General features: G+C 37.6%; 1 protein-coding gene and 1 pseudogene across 6 annotated transcripts in view; both read left to right on the top strand.

The window, feature by feature from the left end:
- ADAM28 (ADAM metallopeptidase domain 28) overlaps positions 1-19,458 on the top strand; it is a 64,580-nt gene that overhangs the window by 25,168 nt on the left and 19,954 nt on the right. For 5 of the 6 annotated variants that reach the window (XR_005213304.1, XR_005213305.1, XM_037812831.1 and 2 more), the window contains exons 4-10: positions 241-319; positions 1,407-1,483; positions 3,001-3,193; positions 5,943-6,014; positions 6,888-6,959; positions 11,025-11,194; positions 13,772-13,856. Coding sequence is in view for 4 of the 6 variants with exons in the window: in XM_037812831.1 (XP_037668759.1) it covers positions 241-319; positions 1,407-1,483; positions 3,001-3,193; positions 5,943-6,014; positions 6,888-6,959; positions 11,025-11,194; positions 13,772-13,856 (748 nt within the window). In the remaining 2 variants the exon portion in view is untranslated. The remainder of the gene's footprint in view (positions 1-240; positions 320-1,406; positions 1,484-3,000; positions 3,194-5,942; positions 6,015-6,887; positions 6,960-11,024; positions 11,195-13,771; positions 13,857-19,458) is intronic. The other variant, XM_037812832.1, reaches the window with a different exon arrangement.
- Positions 7,051-7,515, top strand: LOC119516531 (annotated as a pseudogene).

Below are 19,458 nucleotides of genomic sequence, written 5' to 3' on the forward strand. Positions count from 1 at the left end.
TCAAGCAAATATGCATAGTACTACCAGCCGGGAGATGTCCTTCCACATTCCTCAGGAATGCCCCTGCCTCTCTGTCTTTCTACTTTAAGCATCCTTTTCATTCATGTACTATTCTTGAGGTGCAAGGAAGAAGAGTTAAGGATTTAAAACTTTCATGCACATCCAGTGAAAGCTTTTACTTTGATCGCTGGGCTTTGTTACTAACATGAGTAACCATGATATTTTGTTGTTGTTCTCCAGGGATCTTCTTGCACCAGGCTACACGGAAACACATTATAATTCAACTGGGAAGGAGGTCACTACGAGCCCGCAGATCATGGTATAACATTCTCCTAGATTCACTGTTAATTGGGATGTGATCTACTGACCCAAAGGCAGTGTAGTTTTGCCGGGCAAATAGTAGAAGTAAAAGGGCATTTGTAGCATTCGTGCTTGTTCAGCAGTAGTCATTACTTCCTTGACCCTCCTACTTTTTTACAAGAACAAAGGCATTCCTTGACAACTATAGTAACCCTTTCCTGACTTCAAGAGTTCTCATAGGACAGTGGGCAGAAGGAGTTTGTTCTTTTAGCTAGAGGAGTGAAGAGTTGAACACGTCTGGTGATCTTAGTCAATGCCAATCAACTCCTCAGATTATGTCATTTCTCAAATTCAAGATTATTCCCTCAATGGTAGAATTGTAGAATTCTATTTTTTTCCTTAAATGATTTCCAAACTTGACTCTTTTTTCAGAGCCCCTCTTTGCTCAGACTGAGCAGATGACAGTATATATCAGTGTGAGAGTTTATCATTGTCTTCTTTCTTGAGTTCCCTTCTCTACTAGAAGCCCTTTAAGAATTCTCTTCTTTATCATTGATTCTAAGGTTTACATGGAGCAACTCCTCTTCTCTCTCAGAGTAGAAAGTCAACAAGAAAAAGTGTTAGGATGGACCTTTTGCTCCAAAAGGAAGCATGAATTACTGTGCTGATCCGCTGACATGGTGGAACTCTTTGGATAAACACAAACGAACAAACATTGGAGGAGCTTGTAGGTCTTCTAGAAAAACTTAGTTACCAATCAGCCAAGGGGAAGAATGAATGTCTGATGTTTTAGGGGCACAGTGTTTAAATTTACATATGTAAGCTAGTTTCTTACCAAGAGTATTCAGCTCTATTATCTTTGTTCAGTAACACCAACATTTATTTAATACCCTCTAAGTGTTTTGGAATAATTGACTAAAACTTAAAAATTTTAGCATCAACAGGCTTTTTTTGTTCCTTTTACATCTCTAAGTTGACTGTTGTTCAGCAGAAAATGATTTAAAAGCATTGTAGATCCAGTTTCAAAAATTTAAGTTCAAATATAGCAGTAGGGCTAAAAACCACACACATGTTCCTTTACAAAACTCCGTTTTCCTTTTCTTTAGGATGACTGTTATTACCAAGGACACATCCTTAATGAAAAGGTTTCTGATGCGAGCATCAGCACATGTAGGGGTCTACGGTAAGAATTGTGGATGTAGTTTTTTATTTATTTACCTGTGATTGTGGTGTGTTGTTTCAATAAACTTGAAGAATCTCAAATATAATTAATTTTACTACAGTTGAGTATGTATCCTAAGGCCTAAAAATTTTTGAAAGTTGAAGGAAATACTCCTTATCTTGATTGTGGTATATAAATTACACATCTGAATTACTTGCAGAGTTGTTTTTGCTTGTTTTTAAATTACAGGTTTTTGAGTCCCTATCTTGGAGTCAGAATCTTTAGGGATTGGGGTTCCACTCCACCTTCTCTCCTTATCTAAACTCCTGTTGTAGCTTCTTATCCATGCCTGTGACATCCATTTCTTTCTGTATATGTCTACATTAAGACTTCCCTTCTGATGTCCCTACTTGATGATCTAATCTCCTTTTCCATATCCCAGCTAGATACATTAAAGAAATTTTAATCTCAATCTGTTCTAAAGAAAATTAGTAGTTTTTATCTCAAGTTTGGTATTTTCCCAGTGTTCCTAGCTCAATGAATGGTACTATCAACCAACAGTTTGCCCAATCCAGTAACCTAGGCTCCTTTTTGACTTCTCACCTCTCAACTTCCCATTTTCAGTCCATTACTAAGCCCTATTGATTATATATTCTAAATATTTCCTGATAAACTGTCATATTCTAGTCCAAACTACCACTATCCTTTATGCAGGCCATTGCAGTGTACCACCTAACTCATCTCCCTACATCCACTTCTAATTTTATGTACACTTAATCCAGTCTCTTTATTATATGTTCTTGAAGAACTCCAATTTTTCTTCATTTTCTTCATTTGAATTTAATCTCATGAGGGACAGACCATGTCTCTTTTTTAAACAATGCCCTTTAGTCCAGTGTCCAATGAATGACGAGTGCTCCATAAATATTTGTTGAGCAAATCTTTGCTCAGGGCCTCAGTAGAGAGAATTGAGAAGAAATTGATAACATTTATGGATTACATGCTTAACATGTTATCTCCTTTAATACTTGCAACCATCTTTCAAGTAGATATTATTCCTGTTTTATAGATGGAGAAACCAAGGCTATGTGAGTTTATGTAATTTTCCCATGGTGTCACAGCTAGTAAGTGAGACCCAGGGTTTGAACCACAGCTAATAAAAGACCTAAGGTAAGCCTCCACAGTCCCTGTTATTTCTAGTGCATCCTTAGTGCAGACACAACATGGAAATTGAAAGAACACTGGAGTGAGAGTAGGGACATTTCCATTCTAGTGCTGGCACTGACATGGATTAGCTGTACGACATTGCAGTAGTCACTTCTCCCTAACAGGTCCCATTTCTTCATAGAAAAAAATAATTTTAGGTATCTCTAAGGGTATCTTCAGCTATAACATTTCACTACATTCCATTGCCATGAACTTGAACTGCTTTGTCACTGACTAGGAATTTCATAAGGTCTCTTTTGGAAGTCCATAAGCCTGTAAACCCAAATGCAGGAATATTTTGTTAAAAAGCCCAACTTCTCATGTTTTTTCAGGGGATACTTCAGTCAGGGAGATCAAAGGTACTACATTGAACCTTTAAGCCCCACAAATGAGGATGGACAAGAGCATGCACTCTTCAAGCATGACCCTGATGGAAAAAATGCTAACAGCACCTGTGGGATAGATGATGTGTTATGGGCACATGGATCTCGGAAGAATGTGGCCCCACCTGCCAACACTCTGATTGTATGTTTAACTTTAATTTTTCTGTGTAGTGCTCTTCAGAATGTTCCAGTCTTAGCAGCTGCAATTGACTGAAAGTTTACAGTCATTGTTGAAAATGATAGGCTTTTAGAGACACTAATCATAAAATCTTGCTGCATGTTGATGTTTCATTTAACAAGTACTTATGGCTCAACTATTATTGTCAATATGCAAGGGTTAACCTTAACCAGCATTGTAAGATATGGTAACTTGTCCTCTTTGAACAGGCAAATTTCACAGTACTCTCTGTAACCAACAACAAACTACAAAGGTGTAAATTATTATTTTACGATTTTAAGATAAAATATCCTGCTGTCTTCATGAACTCATTCAACAAATCTCTCCTAAAGTATTACCATACGTAGAGGAGATGTAGCAATGAGCAAAATGGACATATTAGCTGCCCACAGGATCTTAGGATAGTTTTTTGTTTGTGGAATTCTGCTTCTAGTCACAGAAGAAAATGAATATTATTTTGAAGTGCATTTCAAAATATTTTAGTCATTATTAATTTCAAGTCTTTCAGGATCCCCTTCAAATTCAATCTCTTCTAAATGACCTCAGAATCCAGAAGCACTGGACAGAATTGGTCTTTCTGCTTCGGTTTACTGTGGGTTTAAACTCGACCATTGATAGCTGAGAACCCAGTACCACTCCTAGCTGTAGTCTTTACATGCTCCCACGAATGTTGACCTCCTGGTATAGCTGGTTACAGGCCTTTGTTCCCTCTGTCTCAATCCCTCTGAACCCACGTGGAAACAGTCTTGCCTTACGTGACGCCATATTGTTTTGGTTTTCCTCCTACTTCACTGATGCCTCTCCTTTTCACTCCTCCTGAGGTTGAACACTGAATATTAGAGGACTTCACAAAGCTTAATCCTAGATTCCTTTCTTTGCTCTATACACACATTCTTCCTAGGTAATCGGTCTGTCCTCTGCCTTATTTAAATAGAAATTATGTATTAATTAATGTATGTCTCCAATTTTGGTTTCTTCCCTAAAGGCTAGACTGTTAGAATTAACTGCTTACTTGATGTATCCATTTGAATGTCTAACATCATAAACTTCCTATGTTCAAAATAGAACTACTGATTTCCAAAGCCCACACAAAGCCCGCTGCTTTCTCTTTCTCCCCCATCTCAGTTAACAGTACCGCCATTCACCATTTGCTCAAGCCCAATCAGGAAGTTATCCTTCGTCCTGCTTTCCCTCATCCCCCCTCATGTAAAGTCTGCAGTTACGTGTCTCCACACATTTTCCAGGTCTTTCACTTGGCTCCCTCTTCATGACTACCACTAGTTACCATCCATCTCACAAGAACTATGGCAACAACCTCTGCCTGACCTTCCCACTCCCCTCCTACCACAGTAGAAGGCACTCTCTGCATAATAGGTGGAGTGCTTTTTCTTTCTTTCTTTCTGTTTTTTTTAATTGCAAATCACATATTGCTTTTCTGCTTAAAGCCCTCTACTGGCTTCCCATTGCATTTAATACAAAATTCAAACACCTGACTATGGATTACAAATTCCTATGTGATTAGTGCCCCGCCTGCCTCTCTAATCTCCTCTTACCTTTTACTCCATAGCCACTCCTGACCTCCTCTGTTTTTTCCCTATGCTTCAAACATACCAATATCAGGTTACCTTGTAGTCTTTTTGCTAGTTTTTCCTCTGCTTAGAGTTATCTTTCAATTTCTCTTCCCATTTTTGGCTTCTCATTTTCATTAATATGTTTGCTTAAGGGCCAGCTCTTTAGAGAACTGTTCCTTAACCATCTATTCTGCAATAACTACCCAGTCACTCAATATCATATCACCCCATTTAACCCTCTGATATGCCTGTATTTGTTTGTCTGTTGTGAGAGCCTTAAGCACGTGGACTATGTCTGTTTCACTGCTGTATCCCCAGCACCCAGAGCAGGGTTAAGGCACAGTGGGTGCAAATATATAGGCTGCTGGTTGGGAGGGTGGGGTCGGGGTGTCAGTACTTATCTCACTGGATAATACCTGAAAGTCTTCCTTCAGTAATTGGTTCTTGGTAAAGGAAGCTTTTTTACTTGTTAAAAAGCAAGAACTGCCAAAAATGCAGCATGGATACTTGTACACCATGTACACAAAAACATATACACTTTGATGGCTTTTTAGCATGAATAATGTGTCTGCTACTGTCAGTGGGATAATCCACTATGAAAAGCTTTTTTTTTTTAGAAAGAGAAAGGAAGAGAAAATAAGGAAGCTTGGAATATGGGCTTCATGATCCAAGGCTGCCTGATGCTACAAAAGCAGACTGGGGGCCCTGGCAGCTCGGGGCATTGCACCATCATAAAAGAGGGCATGCCACCAAGATAGAAACAAAAGGCCACTGCAAAAAGATATTAGGAGAATGCTGAAGTCAAAGTTTCTCTATTTCCGGCAGGATGACCAGGAAAGTATATGTTCAAACAATCAGAAGATTTTGGTTTTAGTTCCAGCTCTCCTACCAGTCAGCTGTGTAGCCATTTAAACCCTGGTGAAACTAAGGGGTCAGATGAATATTACCGATGTCTCTTCTAACTCTAGTCTGAGTCTAGTCTACAGGTAATCCTGGCTGCTGATCTGGAGTAAAAATGGTAATATTGTCTTCCCTCACCCTCAGGTATCAATTAACTTCTTATAAAAATGATACATTTTAAATAAAAGAGTGACTCCTGCAAGAAAGTTATCACCTTAGTAATTGTCCCCCTTATGTTTCAGAAATTGGAAGGACAGAAAGTTCGGGAAAAAAAGAAATACGTAGAATATTATTTGGTCCTGGATAATGGTGAGGTAATTATATCAGATAAATGTAGATAAACCTCCCTGTACATAAATTTATTTATGTGAGATATTAAGTGTTCTGAATCAGTTTAAGACATCATGAATAGGAACTATGGTTACAAATTGCTTTCAACCTATGTACTTTGACATTTGTAATTAAGCTGATAGGATTTCTCCTTTCATAAATGTACATTTGATGTAATATGTATAAAATGAATTTTTACACTATAATGCTTTTTTCTTATTGTTTGAAGAGCTATAACATAGCTTCCAGTTAAATTCTTCCACACTTTATCTTCTGTCAAGTAGTTTTTTTTTAATTAGATATTATGCTCATCAGGGAGTCATAAATATAAAAATATTGTTGAATGGAATTCTCTGAAAAAGACGAATCTGGTAATTTCACTCTTGTCTAAGAATGCATTTTCATATATTAGGTGATCTAAAAATGAGGTCCACCTGTGTGAGTTCAAAAAGAAAAATCTCATGACACAAACCTATGAGTAAATTAGCTAGTTCAGGCCCTAAAGTTTTTTTCTCTCTTATTATATTAAATGCATTTTTGTTCATATTTTTAAAATGCATAAGCTATCCCTTGCACTGATTCTGCGCAGGGCAGAAACTATGATATATAACTGAAAATATGTTTGGAGGCATTCCTTAGAGCTTTAAACTGAACAAGTGACGGAACATCATATTTTCTCCCAAAGTGCTTTAATCTAGTTGGAAAAATAAGAAAGCAATTTGTTTGTAACTTACAAGTGCTAACTTTTATAATTGATCCTTATTTATAAGTGATAATGAGTCATAAGCTGAGGTTGTCTTTTAAACCTTCCAATTAAATTAATTTCTATTAATGACCATATTCTGTCTTGTTTTTAGTTTAAAAAATATAATCAAAATCCAGAGGAGATAAGAAAGAGGGTTTTTGAGATGGCCAATTACGTCAACATGGTAGGATATATTAATTAAATTTAACTTGAACAGTTTTCTGGGAGTTGTCATTGGGAGTTTTCTATAAATGCTCATGAAAAGGCAGAGCAACATGCCCAAGTTTTACTGTGACTACTGTGATACATAACCAACCCCTCCATGACTCTCCATCTGTGAGAAAGACACACTGCAGTAGTGGGAAACACAAAGAGAATGTGAAAGACTACTATCAGAAATGGATGGAAGATCAGGCTCAGGACCTGATAGACAAAACAACGGCTGCATTTTAACAGGGAAAGATACGTCCTACTCCATTTTCTGCGATGATCCCACCTCCCTCCAGTCTCCCGGGCCCTCCTCGCCCTGGTATGATGCCAGCACCCCATATGGGGGGCCTCCCGTGATGCTGATGATGGGCCCTCCTCCTTCTGGGATGATGCTGGTGGGATCTGCTCCTGGAACGAGACCGCCCATGGGAGGTCACATGCCAGTGAGGCCTGGAGCCCCAGTGATGAGACCTCCTGCCTGTCCCATGATGGTACCCACTCGGCCAGGAATGACCTGACCAGACAGATAAGGGGAGCCTCTTTGAATTAGTTTTTTATTACCTGTCCTACTTCATTAGGAGATATGGTGCTGTGACTCTGGATGTTTTCTAACAGCATGACAAGGAAGACTTGCTTCCACTTCCTACCAAAGAGAGCATAACTTTGAATGGGGGTAGTGGGACAAAAAAAAAAAAGTAATTTTCATTTGTATTGTGAAACATAAAAATAAAGTTGTCAACTCTTACAGTTAAAAAAAAATGCTCATGAAGAGCAGGGATGGTAAGTCAAGACCCCTGAGACTGATGCTGCTGATTTGTTCCTCTTAGATCTGTTAAATTCCAAAGCCCTGTTCAGTCATAAAACTGTGATTATGTGTTCTTTAAACATGATTTTATCATCTTAGTTTTCAAAATATTTTTAAGGGATTTTATATCCCTTACAATTAAATCTTAATTGTTAGTTTCTTATTAGTTGAACAGATAGTTGACATGCTTCATTTTAATTGGATGAGTTTTTTTTGTGGAATCTTGTAAATTCTCTAAGGATATAAGGAAAATGAAGGTGGATTCAATGAGCAAAGTTATATCTTTTCCTTTACCATAAAGATTACACTGGTTTTTTAAGAAATGCCAAGAATTGGTCATATTTATTGAGCATCTACTTTGTGCCAGGTACTTTTCTAGATTATGGGATAAAGTGGTGAACAAAACAGACAAATGTCCCTTCCTTCAAGGAGTTTACATTCTTGTTCAGGGAAACAAACTGAAAATACAGAAAATAAAATATGTAGATATCAGAAGGTGGTAAGTGCTATAGAGAAAAACAAAGCAGGATAAAAGAAGAGATGATGCCTCATGGGTGTTATGTTATATGGGAAGGGAGAGGAGTGTCGGATCTGCAGGGAAGAGGATTTAAGGCAGAGAAAGAGCAAGAAGCAAGAGCTCTGAAGGCAGTACTTTGTCATGTTTGAACAACAGCAAGGAGGCTTGTGTGGCTGGAATGGAGGGAGCCAGGGCAAGGGTGGGAGGAGATGGTATCTGCAAGGTAGCGATAGCCACCGTGAAGGCCCATGGGGCCTCTGTGGGCTGTGTCAGGACTTTGTTGTTCTCATGAAACAGGAAATTAGAGAGCCTGAGCTGAGAGGTAACATGATTCGATTATCACAAAGAAATACTTGTAAAGGTGTTCTTTAAAGATTATGTTACCCTAAAGAAAAGCGAGGGCAGAAGCAAGAAGTCTGGTTGGGAGAATGGTGCCATAACTCAGGGCAAGAAATTATGGTGGCTTACACAAAAGTGGTAATAGTGGTTTGATGAGAATAGCTGAGCTCTTGATAGAGTCAACAGGGTTTATGGGGGCTGGGGAGGATAAGGAATGAGAATAAAAGAGTCAAAGTGACATTGAGATTCTGACCTTAGCAACTTCAAGAATGGGGAAGAATGGTAGAGGAACATGAGTCAGGTGGAAGATTGGGACACATTACATTTGAGGGATCTAAGTGAACATGCTGAGTAGGTGGTTGGATACAGAAGAGTGGAGTCCAGGGGTGAAATTCTGGGTAGAGATATAAAACTCTAAAGCTTCAGATTATATAAATGACATAAGACCGATGTCAACAAACTGCAGTCTGTAGGCCAAATCCTGTATGTTTAAATAAAACTTTACTGAGACACAGCCATGCCCATTTGTTTACGTATTATCTGTGGCTGCTTTCCCACTATAACCCAAGGGTGAGTACTTGCAACAGAGATCCTCCAGCCCACCAAGCCTAAAATATTTACTATCTGGTCCTTTACAGAAAATGTTTGCTGACCCCTGGTATAAGATCATCAAGGGAGTGGGTGTACATAAGTAGAAAAGAGACCCAAGGACTGAGCTCTGGAAAACTTCTTTGATTAGAGGTCAGAGTGGAGAAGGAACTGCCAAAGAGACTAAGAAGGAATAGATGGTCAGGTAGGAGGAAAACCAGGGGAGAGTGTTGTTCTGAAAGATAATTGAGACAAAAATGTATCAAGGGATGGGGATGATCAATGATGTCAAATTTTTCTGAAGACTGAGAATTGGTCATTGGATTTATTGGTTCATTGACAAACCCAATTGCTGTAGACCATCAGAGCAGAAGCGTGACTGGAAAGCGTTCAAGAGTTTTGCTATAAAGGGGCACAAAGAAATGGGGCATGAGTTAGAGAGGGGTGTGATATTACGAGAGATTTTATTTTTGCTCCCTAAAATGGATCAAATTACAGTCCCTTTTTATGCTGATGGGAATGATTTGAAGGAAGGCTAAGTGTTGATTTTGCAGGAAAGAGGTGAGAATTGTTGGAAAACCATCCATGATTGGGGAAAGATATGAGATCTGATACAGGAGTGAAGTTGCCCTTGGGCTCACATCAAAGGGGAGGCACAGGGTGGACAAGTGTAGGTTAAGTGCAGATGTGGAGGTGGGAGCTTGAGGAAGCTGTCTTCTGATTATTTCTATAATCTCAGTGAATTTGGAAGCAAGGGCATCTGTTTTAATTGAGGATATAAAAGGAGTTATTAAATTTTCTAAGAGAGAGGAATGGGTGTGAAAAAATGTGCAGAAGACTGTGAGAGTGAATGGATTTTGGAAATGCAGCAGGTTTGCTGGAGAGCATAAGAGTCACTTGAGGTTAATAGTCAGCCTGGTTGTGTGTTTTCCCATCTATCTTCAGGGGCATAACTGGGGAGACAAGTAGTGGAGAGCTGGTTTTAACCAGGGTTGAGGTTTTATCAGGTGACTAAAATAAAGTACGATAGAAACAAGAAAGTTAAGGGAATTATCAAGGGAAGGATTATAATCTGGCTGGATTTGTATTTCTCTTTTGTGATCATTGCAATCCTCAATGTTTTGTTTTCCAAACTATTTTTTAAATTGTCTTCAGTTTTCTCAGCAGAAAGTTACCCATAAAAAGGCCTGTCACTGCACAATCTTATAAACCCTGCTAGCCATTTAAGCTTTTTATCTTTAATTGTCTCAGAAAATTAACTCTTGCTTTCTATGGTTTGTTCCACATGCATTGTGGTATATCTGTTTCAGTCCAGGTTGAAGAATTAGAGGGCCACTTATCTTATTGTTATTCACAGATACGGTAGTAGTGTGGTCCTTCTTTAATGCTCAAATCATCACTGAGCCAACTTTGCTAATTCTGAAATATTATGACTTTGAGAACATTCAAAATAACATGAGTAAATATACTTAAAATGAAGACATAATAAATAACTATTAACCCCAAATTACAATTTATTGAGTTTCAAAGCAGAAAAAGTTTCTTTCTATGGGATCTTTGACCCAAAAAAGGAGTTTACAGTCCCAAAGTGTCTAAGGGCATCTTGCCTTAGAATGGGGATGGTAGTGTCTGCAAAAAGAGATGGTAACTTTTTATAATGCTTTTTATAATGAAAAAGGTTTTTATAATGCTGTTATAACTTTGAAAATATAAAGTACATTGGAAATATTAAAAGATATTATCACTATATTATTATAAGTCATTATTTTGCCATTTATTCTCTTTGGCAGCTTTATAAAACGCTCAATACTCATGTGGCCTTAGTTGGTATGGAAATATGGACGGACAAGGATAAGATAGCGATAACCCCAAATGCAAGCTTCACCTTGGAAAATTTTTCTAAATGGAGGGGAAATGTCCTCCTAAGAAGAAAGCGTCATGATATTGCTCAGTTAATCACGTATGTATAGATTTTCTCCTTTGCAAAATACATGGTATTCAGCATAGAAGCTTTTCAAAGTCTTGGCAAAGCAAGTGATATCTGAAGGTATAGGGTGAGAAGAATGTACTTCATTGTTGGTTTTACACATACAGCATTAAAAGGTTATAAAGTACTCATTTGTGGCTTAAGTATGCCTTTATTTTGATGCAAGGATTTTCATTTTTTAAATGGATAAACCAAGAACAACAATGATCCATAAAAAGTTTTCTGTTTTATTGGGTATACAGAAAGGAAAAACAGATTTAGATAATGGGAAGAGGGATTTATATTCAATGTTTAAAAAGAATTCTTAGGTGTTAAGCCCCAGTAAGGAGAAACTTCTAGGATAGAAGGAAAATTGAATATTATCTTCTAATCCCTTACCTACATCATCTTGCTGAAATGACCAATTAAAAAAAATTAGGGGAAATTAATGATTGTAAATTGCGCAAGAATACTGAAAAAAAAAATCAATACAATTCTACTGCATAGTTTGCAGTTAGAATCAGAAGGATGCAGGAAGGAGTGATGAAGTTATTGGTCAGTTCCTCTTCCTAAGAAAGCAGTGTTATAGGAAATCACTGGACTAAGTCCTGTCAGAATTAATTAATATTTCCATTCTGGTTATCTATTGCTATATAAAAAAAATCAGCCTAAAACTTACTGGCTTAAAACAAGGCTTCTTTACTTGTAGGTTTGGTGTCAGGACTGTTATGGTTGAAATAGCATGGACAGTTTTGCTCTCTCTCTATATACACAGTTCTGCATGTGGCTAGCTTGAACTTCCTTCAACATAACAGACTCAGGGTAGATGGACTTCTCACTTGGTGACTATCTTCTCCTGAATAAGTATTCCAAGAGATCCAGGATAAAGTTTTAAGGTTTCTTACCACCTAACCTCAGAAATCATGTAGTGTCAGTACTGGTGCATTCTCGTGGTCAAGAGCAAGTCATAGGGCCAGCCAGGATTCAAGAGAAGGGCACTGCACAAGGGCAGAATACTGCAAGACTGGCCCATTGGAGGGTCATCTCTGAAGAGTATCTTCCACAATTCATTAATTTGGAAAGGCAAGTTCTAGACTCAAGGGCACAGCAGCTGACAGACCTCATTCTTTATGGAGAGGTTTAGTGATTTTTCAACATCTCATAACTAGTAAGTAGTAAGGAACTTAAACTCCTACCACCCAGGCCCCAGAAGCTGTGCTCAAATTGCAAACTTCCATATACTCCCATATTGTAGAGGAAAAGGGTAGAAAGGGAAAAAGTGTAGACACAATATTAGATACATAGGTAAAAAAATGACTATTTCTAATACCAAGAATATATTTCTTGAAGATACCAGAAAAGCACAGAATAAAAGCACTAACCAAAGTTTTCTCTTTCCATTTGTGAATTAAGGCTCTTACTATTTATTAGAAAATTTAATGAAAAATACCCATACCTAGACATAACCAGGTTAGAATCATAGACTATACATATAATTTACCCACTAAGAAGAGGAACCAAAAATAAAATAACTCTAGAATAGGGAAAGGTTTTATTTTCTATAAATGAGCTAGTGGTGAGAATTGAAATCACACAAATATAGAATTAACTATAAATAACTTTTTAACATAGTTTCAAAAAAGAACAAATTTGTCGTTAATCTTTAAAATATGACATGTAATATAGAATATAATTTCAAAATAACAAATAATCTGAAATCTCAGATGAAATAAAGAGATAAAGCTCTTGGTAGGGTATGGAAAAAGGGAGAAAGTTTCCTAACTTCCTCATTTTGCATAGGGGAGTCAGGATTCTCCACTCTTAATGTTGATAAATGGCAGCATATAGGTTCAATTTTTTAATGTAAATGCATCTACTAGAAGAATCAGACAAGAATTTTCTACAGAAAGCGAAAGAACAAAAATAAAGGAAATAGCATGAAATCATTACAAATTGAAAGGAAAACAAAATGAAACAAAACTAAAAATTAAATTACATAAAACCAAACATTATTTATATAAGTAAATGTGAATGATTCAAGCCCTTCTTTAGTAGGAAAAATATTTCAGTAACATGAATGTTTCATGTAACACAAATACTTTCAGAATGAGTCAAAGCCCCAAATCCTACTGTAGCTAAAACTGTGCTAAAGGAAAACAGAAGCAAATCGATATAAAAAGGTATATCAGAAAAATATAAAAACAAAGCAAGTGTGGCAACACTGATATCAAAATAAGATATTTTATATCTAGAGAAAGAGAGAGACATTTATTAGAACCAAGTAAAACATACTTCTTTTTTTCTTGATGGATGTATTTCACAACAAAAATGTAATAGTCATGAGTAAGAGATGTTAAATATTAAAAGTTATTACTTGGATTTCAAGTGATATGAGAAACATTATATAGAAAAAAATGCCTCATGCAAATTCAAAAGCTGAAGGGAAAATTTAAGAGTCATAGTTCAAAATTTGAGTTTTTCTGCTAATTACGTAGAGTCCTGGATGAATTCTCCATGGAAAATATAGCTTGGAATCATAAGTTGTTATATCAACTTCTTCCTTTCTTGCAGGGCAACAGAACTTTCTGGAACAACTGTGGGCCTTGCTTTCATGTCCACAATGTGCTCTCCTTATCATTCTGTTGGCATTGTTCAGGTTTGTTTGATGACCAACCATTGGTTTTACCGATCATATTACTTTCTTTAAAATAAGAAATCTCTATGATCATGAATAAATATAAAAGTTTCTAAATACCCTAGATTTACAGACCAAATAAAGCTAATATATTTTACCACTATGATAATGTGTTATAATTGCACAAAGTGTTTGGAGAAGGAAAAATTTGATAAAAGTCTGAGGAGATGGTAAAGAGCTGTAGGGACAGTTGAATCTTACCTGGCCTTTGGAGAAAGGGCATAGTTTGTGTAGGCTGCTTGGCATGTTGGATGGGGAGAATGTCTAGCAGATGTGTGAAAGTGGGTTTGTGTCTGACATGGAGGAAGCCTGGCTTGACTTGAAGTGGAGGTGAAAACTCTCCCTTCAATTATCTGAAATGGTGAGTAAACTGTCTCTTACAGTTGGCTTCTGGCAAACATGTAAAAGAATATTTTTTGAGTGCTATTCTTTGGTGTGTCAGGGGTATAAAAATATGACCTCATTATTTCACTTCTAGAACACATGGGGAGCTAACCATATGACATCTACAGAAAAGTTTAATATCTTAAGGTAGAGTTACTTGATAAAAGTACCTGGAAGAAGAGTTCGTTAAAGATATATAAAAGAGAAAGGGTGAAATGTGTTGGAATATGCCAATGAGAGAAGAGAGACCTAAGATTTTCTGCAGATACAGGAGTCATGCTTATCTGGAAAAGAGGGCAGAGAGAAATGAGGGGAGTTTGGCAACTGAGTTTTAAAAATTTAAGACCTCAGGCTGCAAGCAAGTTTTAGTGAGAATGAAGGAGAACTTTAATCACATAGATGGTGATACTTCATATTTTTTAATGTACAGAGCATGGGAGGAGGGAAGAGAACACAATAATTCAATCAGGAACTCATGAAATGACAATGTAAAGCTGCTGAAATTATTTCAGGTCTTAATACATTTGTATTTTCAAAGTCAGGATTATTGACGTATTTATATACCATAAAATTCATCTTTTTAGTGTATAGTTCTATGAATCTTTGAAACACTTGCAAATATGTAACCTCCAGTTCTGTGAAGATTGAGAACATTTTCACCACTCTAAAAATTTCCCCTTTACCATTGTGCAGTCAACCTCTCCCTCCTCTTCCATCCCCTGGCAACCTTAGATCTATTTCTGTCCCTTTAGATTTACCGACCCCAGAATGTCACATAAATGGAATCATACAGAAGGTAACTTTTTGAGTCTGGCATCTTCCACTTCTCACAACAAATTTGAGATTTATTTATATTTTTGTATATATTTGCATCCTGATATTGAGGTTGAGGAAAAAATATCACTTCTATTCCTGGTCTGTTGAGAGTTTTTGTCATGAGTGGATACTGAAATTTATCAAATGCTTGTTTTTATGAATCATATAATTTTTCTTCTATAATATGTTGACGTGGTAAGTGATATTGAATTTCAAATGTTGAACCAATCTGGCATTCCCAGAAAAAACCCAACATGGTCATAATTATCTTTTTAATGTTTTGCTTGATTCAATTTGCTAATATATCTTGAGGATTTTGAATCTATCTTCATAAGGGAAGTCTGTAGTTTTCTTTTCTTGTAATATTCTTTTTTTACCAGAAAATAATTTTTCTATCGGGGAAAGCCAGCCTCATAAGATGAATTGGAGTATTTCCCAACTCTTTCATTTTCTGGAATTATTTGAGCAGAATTATTATAATTTCTTCCTAAAATATCTGATACAGTTTACTAGTAAAACCATCTAGGCCTGGAGCTTTCGTTTTGGGCAGGCTTTTAGCTATAAATTCAATTTCTTCAATAGATACAGAGCTATTCAGGCAATCTTTCTCTTCTTGAGTAAGCCTTGGTAGTTTGGGCCTTTCATGAGACTTGTTAATTTCATTTAAGTTGGCATGAATGTTTTATAATATTCTTTTATTATGCTTTTAATATCTGTAGAATTTGTATTGATGCCCCCTCTCTCATTTATAATTTTGGCAAGTTGTGACTTTTTTATGGCCACTCTGGCTAAAGGTTTATCAATATTATTGATGTTCTCAAAGAACCAGGTTTTGGTTTCACTGAAGCTCTTACTCTTCTCAATTTCATTGACTTCCTCTCCTGCCTTTATTATTTGCTTCCTTCTGCATAATTCGCAGTGAATTCATTCTTTTTTTTCCTTGTTTTTTTTCAGTTGGAATTTTATATCATTTATTCAAGATTACTTCTTTTCTAATTTAAGCTTTTAACAGTATCAGTTTTCCACTAAACATTGCTTTAGCTGTATTCACGGGTATATGTGTTTTTATTTTAATTCAACTCACAATAATTTCTAATACTCTTCTGATTTTTTCTTTGACTTGTGAATTATTGCGTTGTAATAATTTCTTACTGGTTTTTTGTTTAATTCTGTTTTGATCTGAGGCCATATTTTGTAGAATTTCAACATTTTTAAGTTTTTTGACATTTGTTTTTGGTGAATGTTCCATATGAACTTGAAAAAAAGTTTGTTCTGTTGTTGTTGAGTGAAGTATTCTATAATTGTCAATTATATCAACTTGGTTTACAGTGATGTTCAGGTCTTTTAACTACTTCTGGAGGGAGAGTGGTTAAGTAATCCATGTATGATTTTGGATTTGTCTACATGTCTCAAATCTAGACATTTTTGTTTCATGCATTTTGAAGCTCTATTTAGGTACATACACATTTGAGGGCGTAATAACTTCTTAGAAAATTGACCCTTTATCATGATGTCATTTCCCTCTTTATTCGTGAAAACTTATCATCAGCACACCACAGACTTCAAATTCCTCTAGAATTGCTCTGAGTTTAGGGTAGATGCTGGTTTGCCGGAGAGTTTTTCTCAAAGTCTGCTCCACACTAAGCCTGAGGTTTTCCCTTGGAACTGTACCTCCCTGAGGGTCTCCAGGTGATCTTGCCACCCTTCCCAGTAGCAGCCTGGCACTTTTTCTTACTTGGATGCTTGTCAGCCCTTTGGTGAGAGAAGGAGGGAGACATTGTTTGCTCATTAAGACTTAGCCTTTGGCTGGTCCTGTGCCCCTTAGATCTTGGAGGCGTCCATCTAGCATCCCTGCCTCACTACCAGCTGGAGGAGACCTCTCTTGGCCTGGCCCTTATATATCCCTGCTCCTTTCCCATGGGTAGATGGTTTTTTGCTTTTTGTTTTGTTTTTCCTGTTTCTTCCTCAAAGCTGCATTGGGTTTTTACCAGTGCCCTAGGGGTGAGAGGATTTGTTGCTGTTCCCCCAGCAGTTGAAAGACTTTAGTTTAGGGCCAGGGCTAGGATGAGCAAGGCCTTAAAATTTTGATGTTTTATTCATCATGGATTTTTTTTTTGCATTAATTTTTATTTTTTAAACTATTGTATTAAAATTTTAGTTAGAATTACTGAGGTTTTGGGTGCCTCCTTACATTTTGCACTTGAGGTGAGTCCCTCAATTGCCTCATCCTAGTCCTGGCCCTGTTTTATTTCATAGGAGAGAGAGGAGAGAGGGATCCTGGGAGTTCGGTGGGGGGTGGGGGCTGTGGTTCATGCCTTTTCTGACACTGTTTCCCTCCCCCAGGCCTGCACTATGAGGGAGACTGTGTGGGGACTTTGACTTGGTAATGTCAGTGGAGAAGACCCTCTGGGTGGGTGGGACTTCTAATGTCTGCAGCCCCTAGATGCTGTATATTCCCTTGCTGAACCACCTTTAGCAATTAAAAAAAAAAAAAATTAGCTGAGTTCTTATTTGTATCAGTTAGTATCTGTATCAGGTAAGCAACTATTTACATTTCCAGGCCTGTCTTTCCTTAGATTCAGGTTTGTTTGTTGTCCTGCAACCTCAGTTCGAGGATGAATTCAAGTAAATTGTGAATTTTCCTATTGTCAAGTGTTTTATTAATTGCACATTTGGAAGTTATGCTCTTTCCAGCTTTCTGCATTCTGGTGTTGGGGAACAGTGAGAGGGGGTGGTTCTCTTTTACTCTGTTCAACTTTAGTCTTGGGCAGGTCCTGTGTGCCTGGGTCTCAAGCGTGAGCCTTTCTTAGTGGATCCTGCCCATCATTCCCATGGTAGCCACATTCTGCTATCTTCCATGGGTCTTCTGTGGGTGAGGGCTTCCTACTCCTCCCCAGCAAGTGGAGACCTCAGCTGATACTAATGTAGATTCCTGGGCTCATGACTGTTGTCTGCCCCTCCATGGGGGGTAATAGGAAGAGGATGTGTTTCCTGTTGTTCTTTTAACACATTTTCCAGCCACAGTGGGCTTCCAGCTGAGCCCTAGGTTGTCAAGAATTGCTGTTCCTCCTCCAGTGGCTTAAGGATTAAAGCGTCAAGATTTCGTTCCTTAGGAGAGGCCAGTCTGGATATGGCTTCATGCTTTTCGCAGCAGCGGCAGCAGCTGTCACTTTGCCCCTCCAGACCTGCATCAGCAAGTACTGGCTCTTTCTGATCTACTACTCTGCTCCCAAAATCTGTTGTGAGCTCCTGGAGGAGGTCTCTATCTAAACTCTTTTCCACACTCTTTAAACGTTGTGATTTGATGTTTTCCTTCTTTTGTTAAACTCCATATTTACTAGGTAGCAGGATTTACCAGGTGCATCATAATAGGATAAAACAGTATCATAAATGGTAGGTATTAACTTCCTACCTTATAAACATGTTCCTTTTTGCCACTCTCATGCTTTTCCTCATGGATCTCTGTATTTGATTCTTTGAAATGCAACTAGATAAGAGAATTAGGTCTCTGTGGGTAGGGGTTACTGATAGACTCCTGTCTCCTCACTAGGAAATTACAACTAGCAGTGATTCTCTAGTATTGTTGTATTGTTCCTCGATAACCTGAGCAGATAGTGATTCATTTCCTTGTCCAAGTGTCGGAAATAAAGCGGTACCTGTAAGGGAATAAACGCTCACTCGGTTCTGGAGGAGAAAAGAATTTATTTACGATCTTGCAAGATAGGGCGTCCAGCCAAACACATGGCAGGCTGGCGCACCAGAGGAAGAGAATGGCGATCTTTAAATCTCCTACTCCTAATTCGCAAGTCCCTCCCCTGTTTCCCCATTGACTGGGTACTGCAGAGGTTACAGCCTATCCGAGAACACTAACTAATTCATCTTTTGAGATTTTAATTTGTACAGCCAATCCCAGAGAGCCAACTAGCTCATTATTGAGATTTTGAACTGATCAGCCAATCCCAGAGAGCCAACTAGCTCATTATTGAGATTTTGAACTGATCAGCCTATCCCCCCAAATTTTTATTTTTTTTTTGCTGTGAGTTCCCGCCTCTGATTTTACCTCATATCTCTTTACATTCCAGTAACTATGGTTACTTTTCCATATAAGGAGCAGGCAGATTCTCTCTTCTCTTTGTCTGGGGCTTGTTTAAACTGGTTTTGCCTCCATTTCCCTTATTCCATGCTGTCTCTATGTGAAAACGAAACTTAGTCCTTTCTTACACAAGCACCTCTAATCAGAAACAATCTGAGATGAAGTTGGCTACTGGAATTGACTGACGTCTTGTCTAGGCAGTAAGAGAACTGAAAAGATACCAATGATGTTAAAGTGCTAGGTCAACAAACAATTTTAGATCCCTGTTAG

Source organism: Choloepus didactylus, chromosome 20 (assembly GCF_015220235.1).
Source record: "Choloepus didactylus isolate mChoDid1 chromosome 20, mChoDid1.pri, whole genome shotgun sequence".
Lineage (NCBI taxonomy): Eukaryota > Metazoa > Chordata > Mammalia > Pilosa > Megalonychidae > Choloepus > Choloepus didactylus.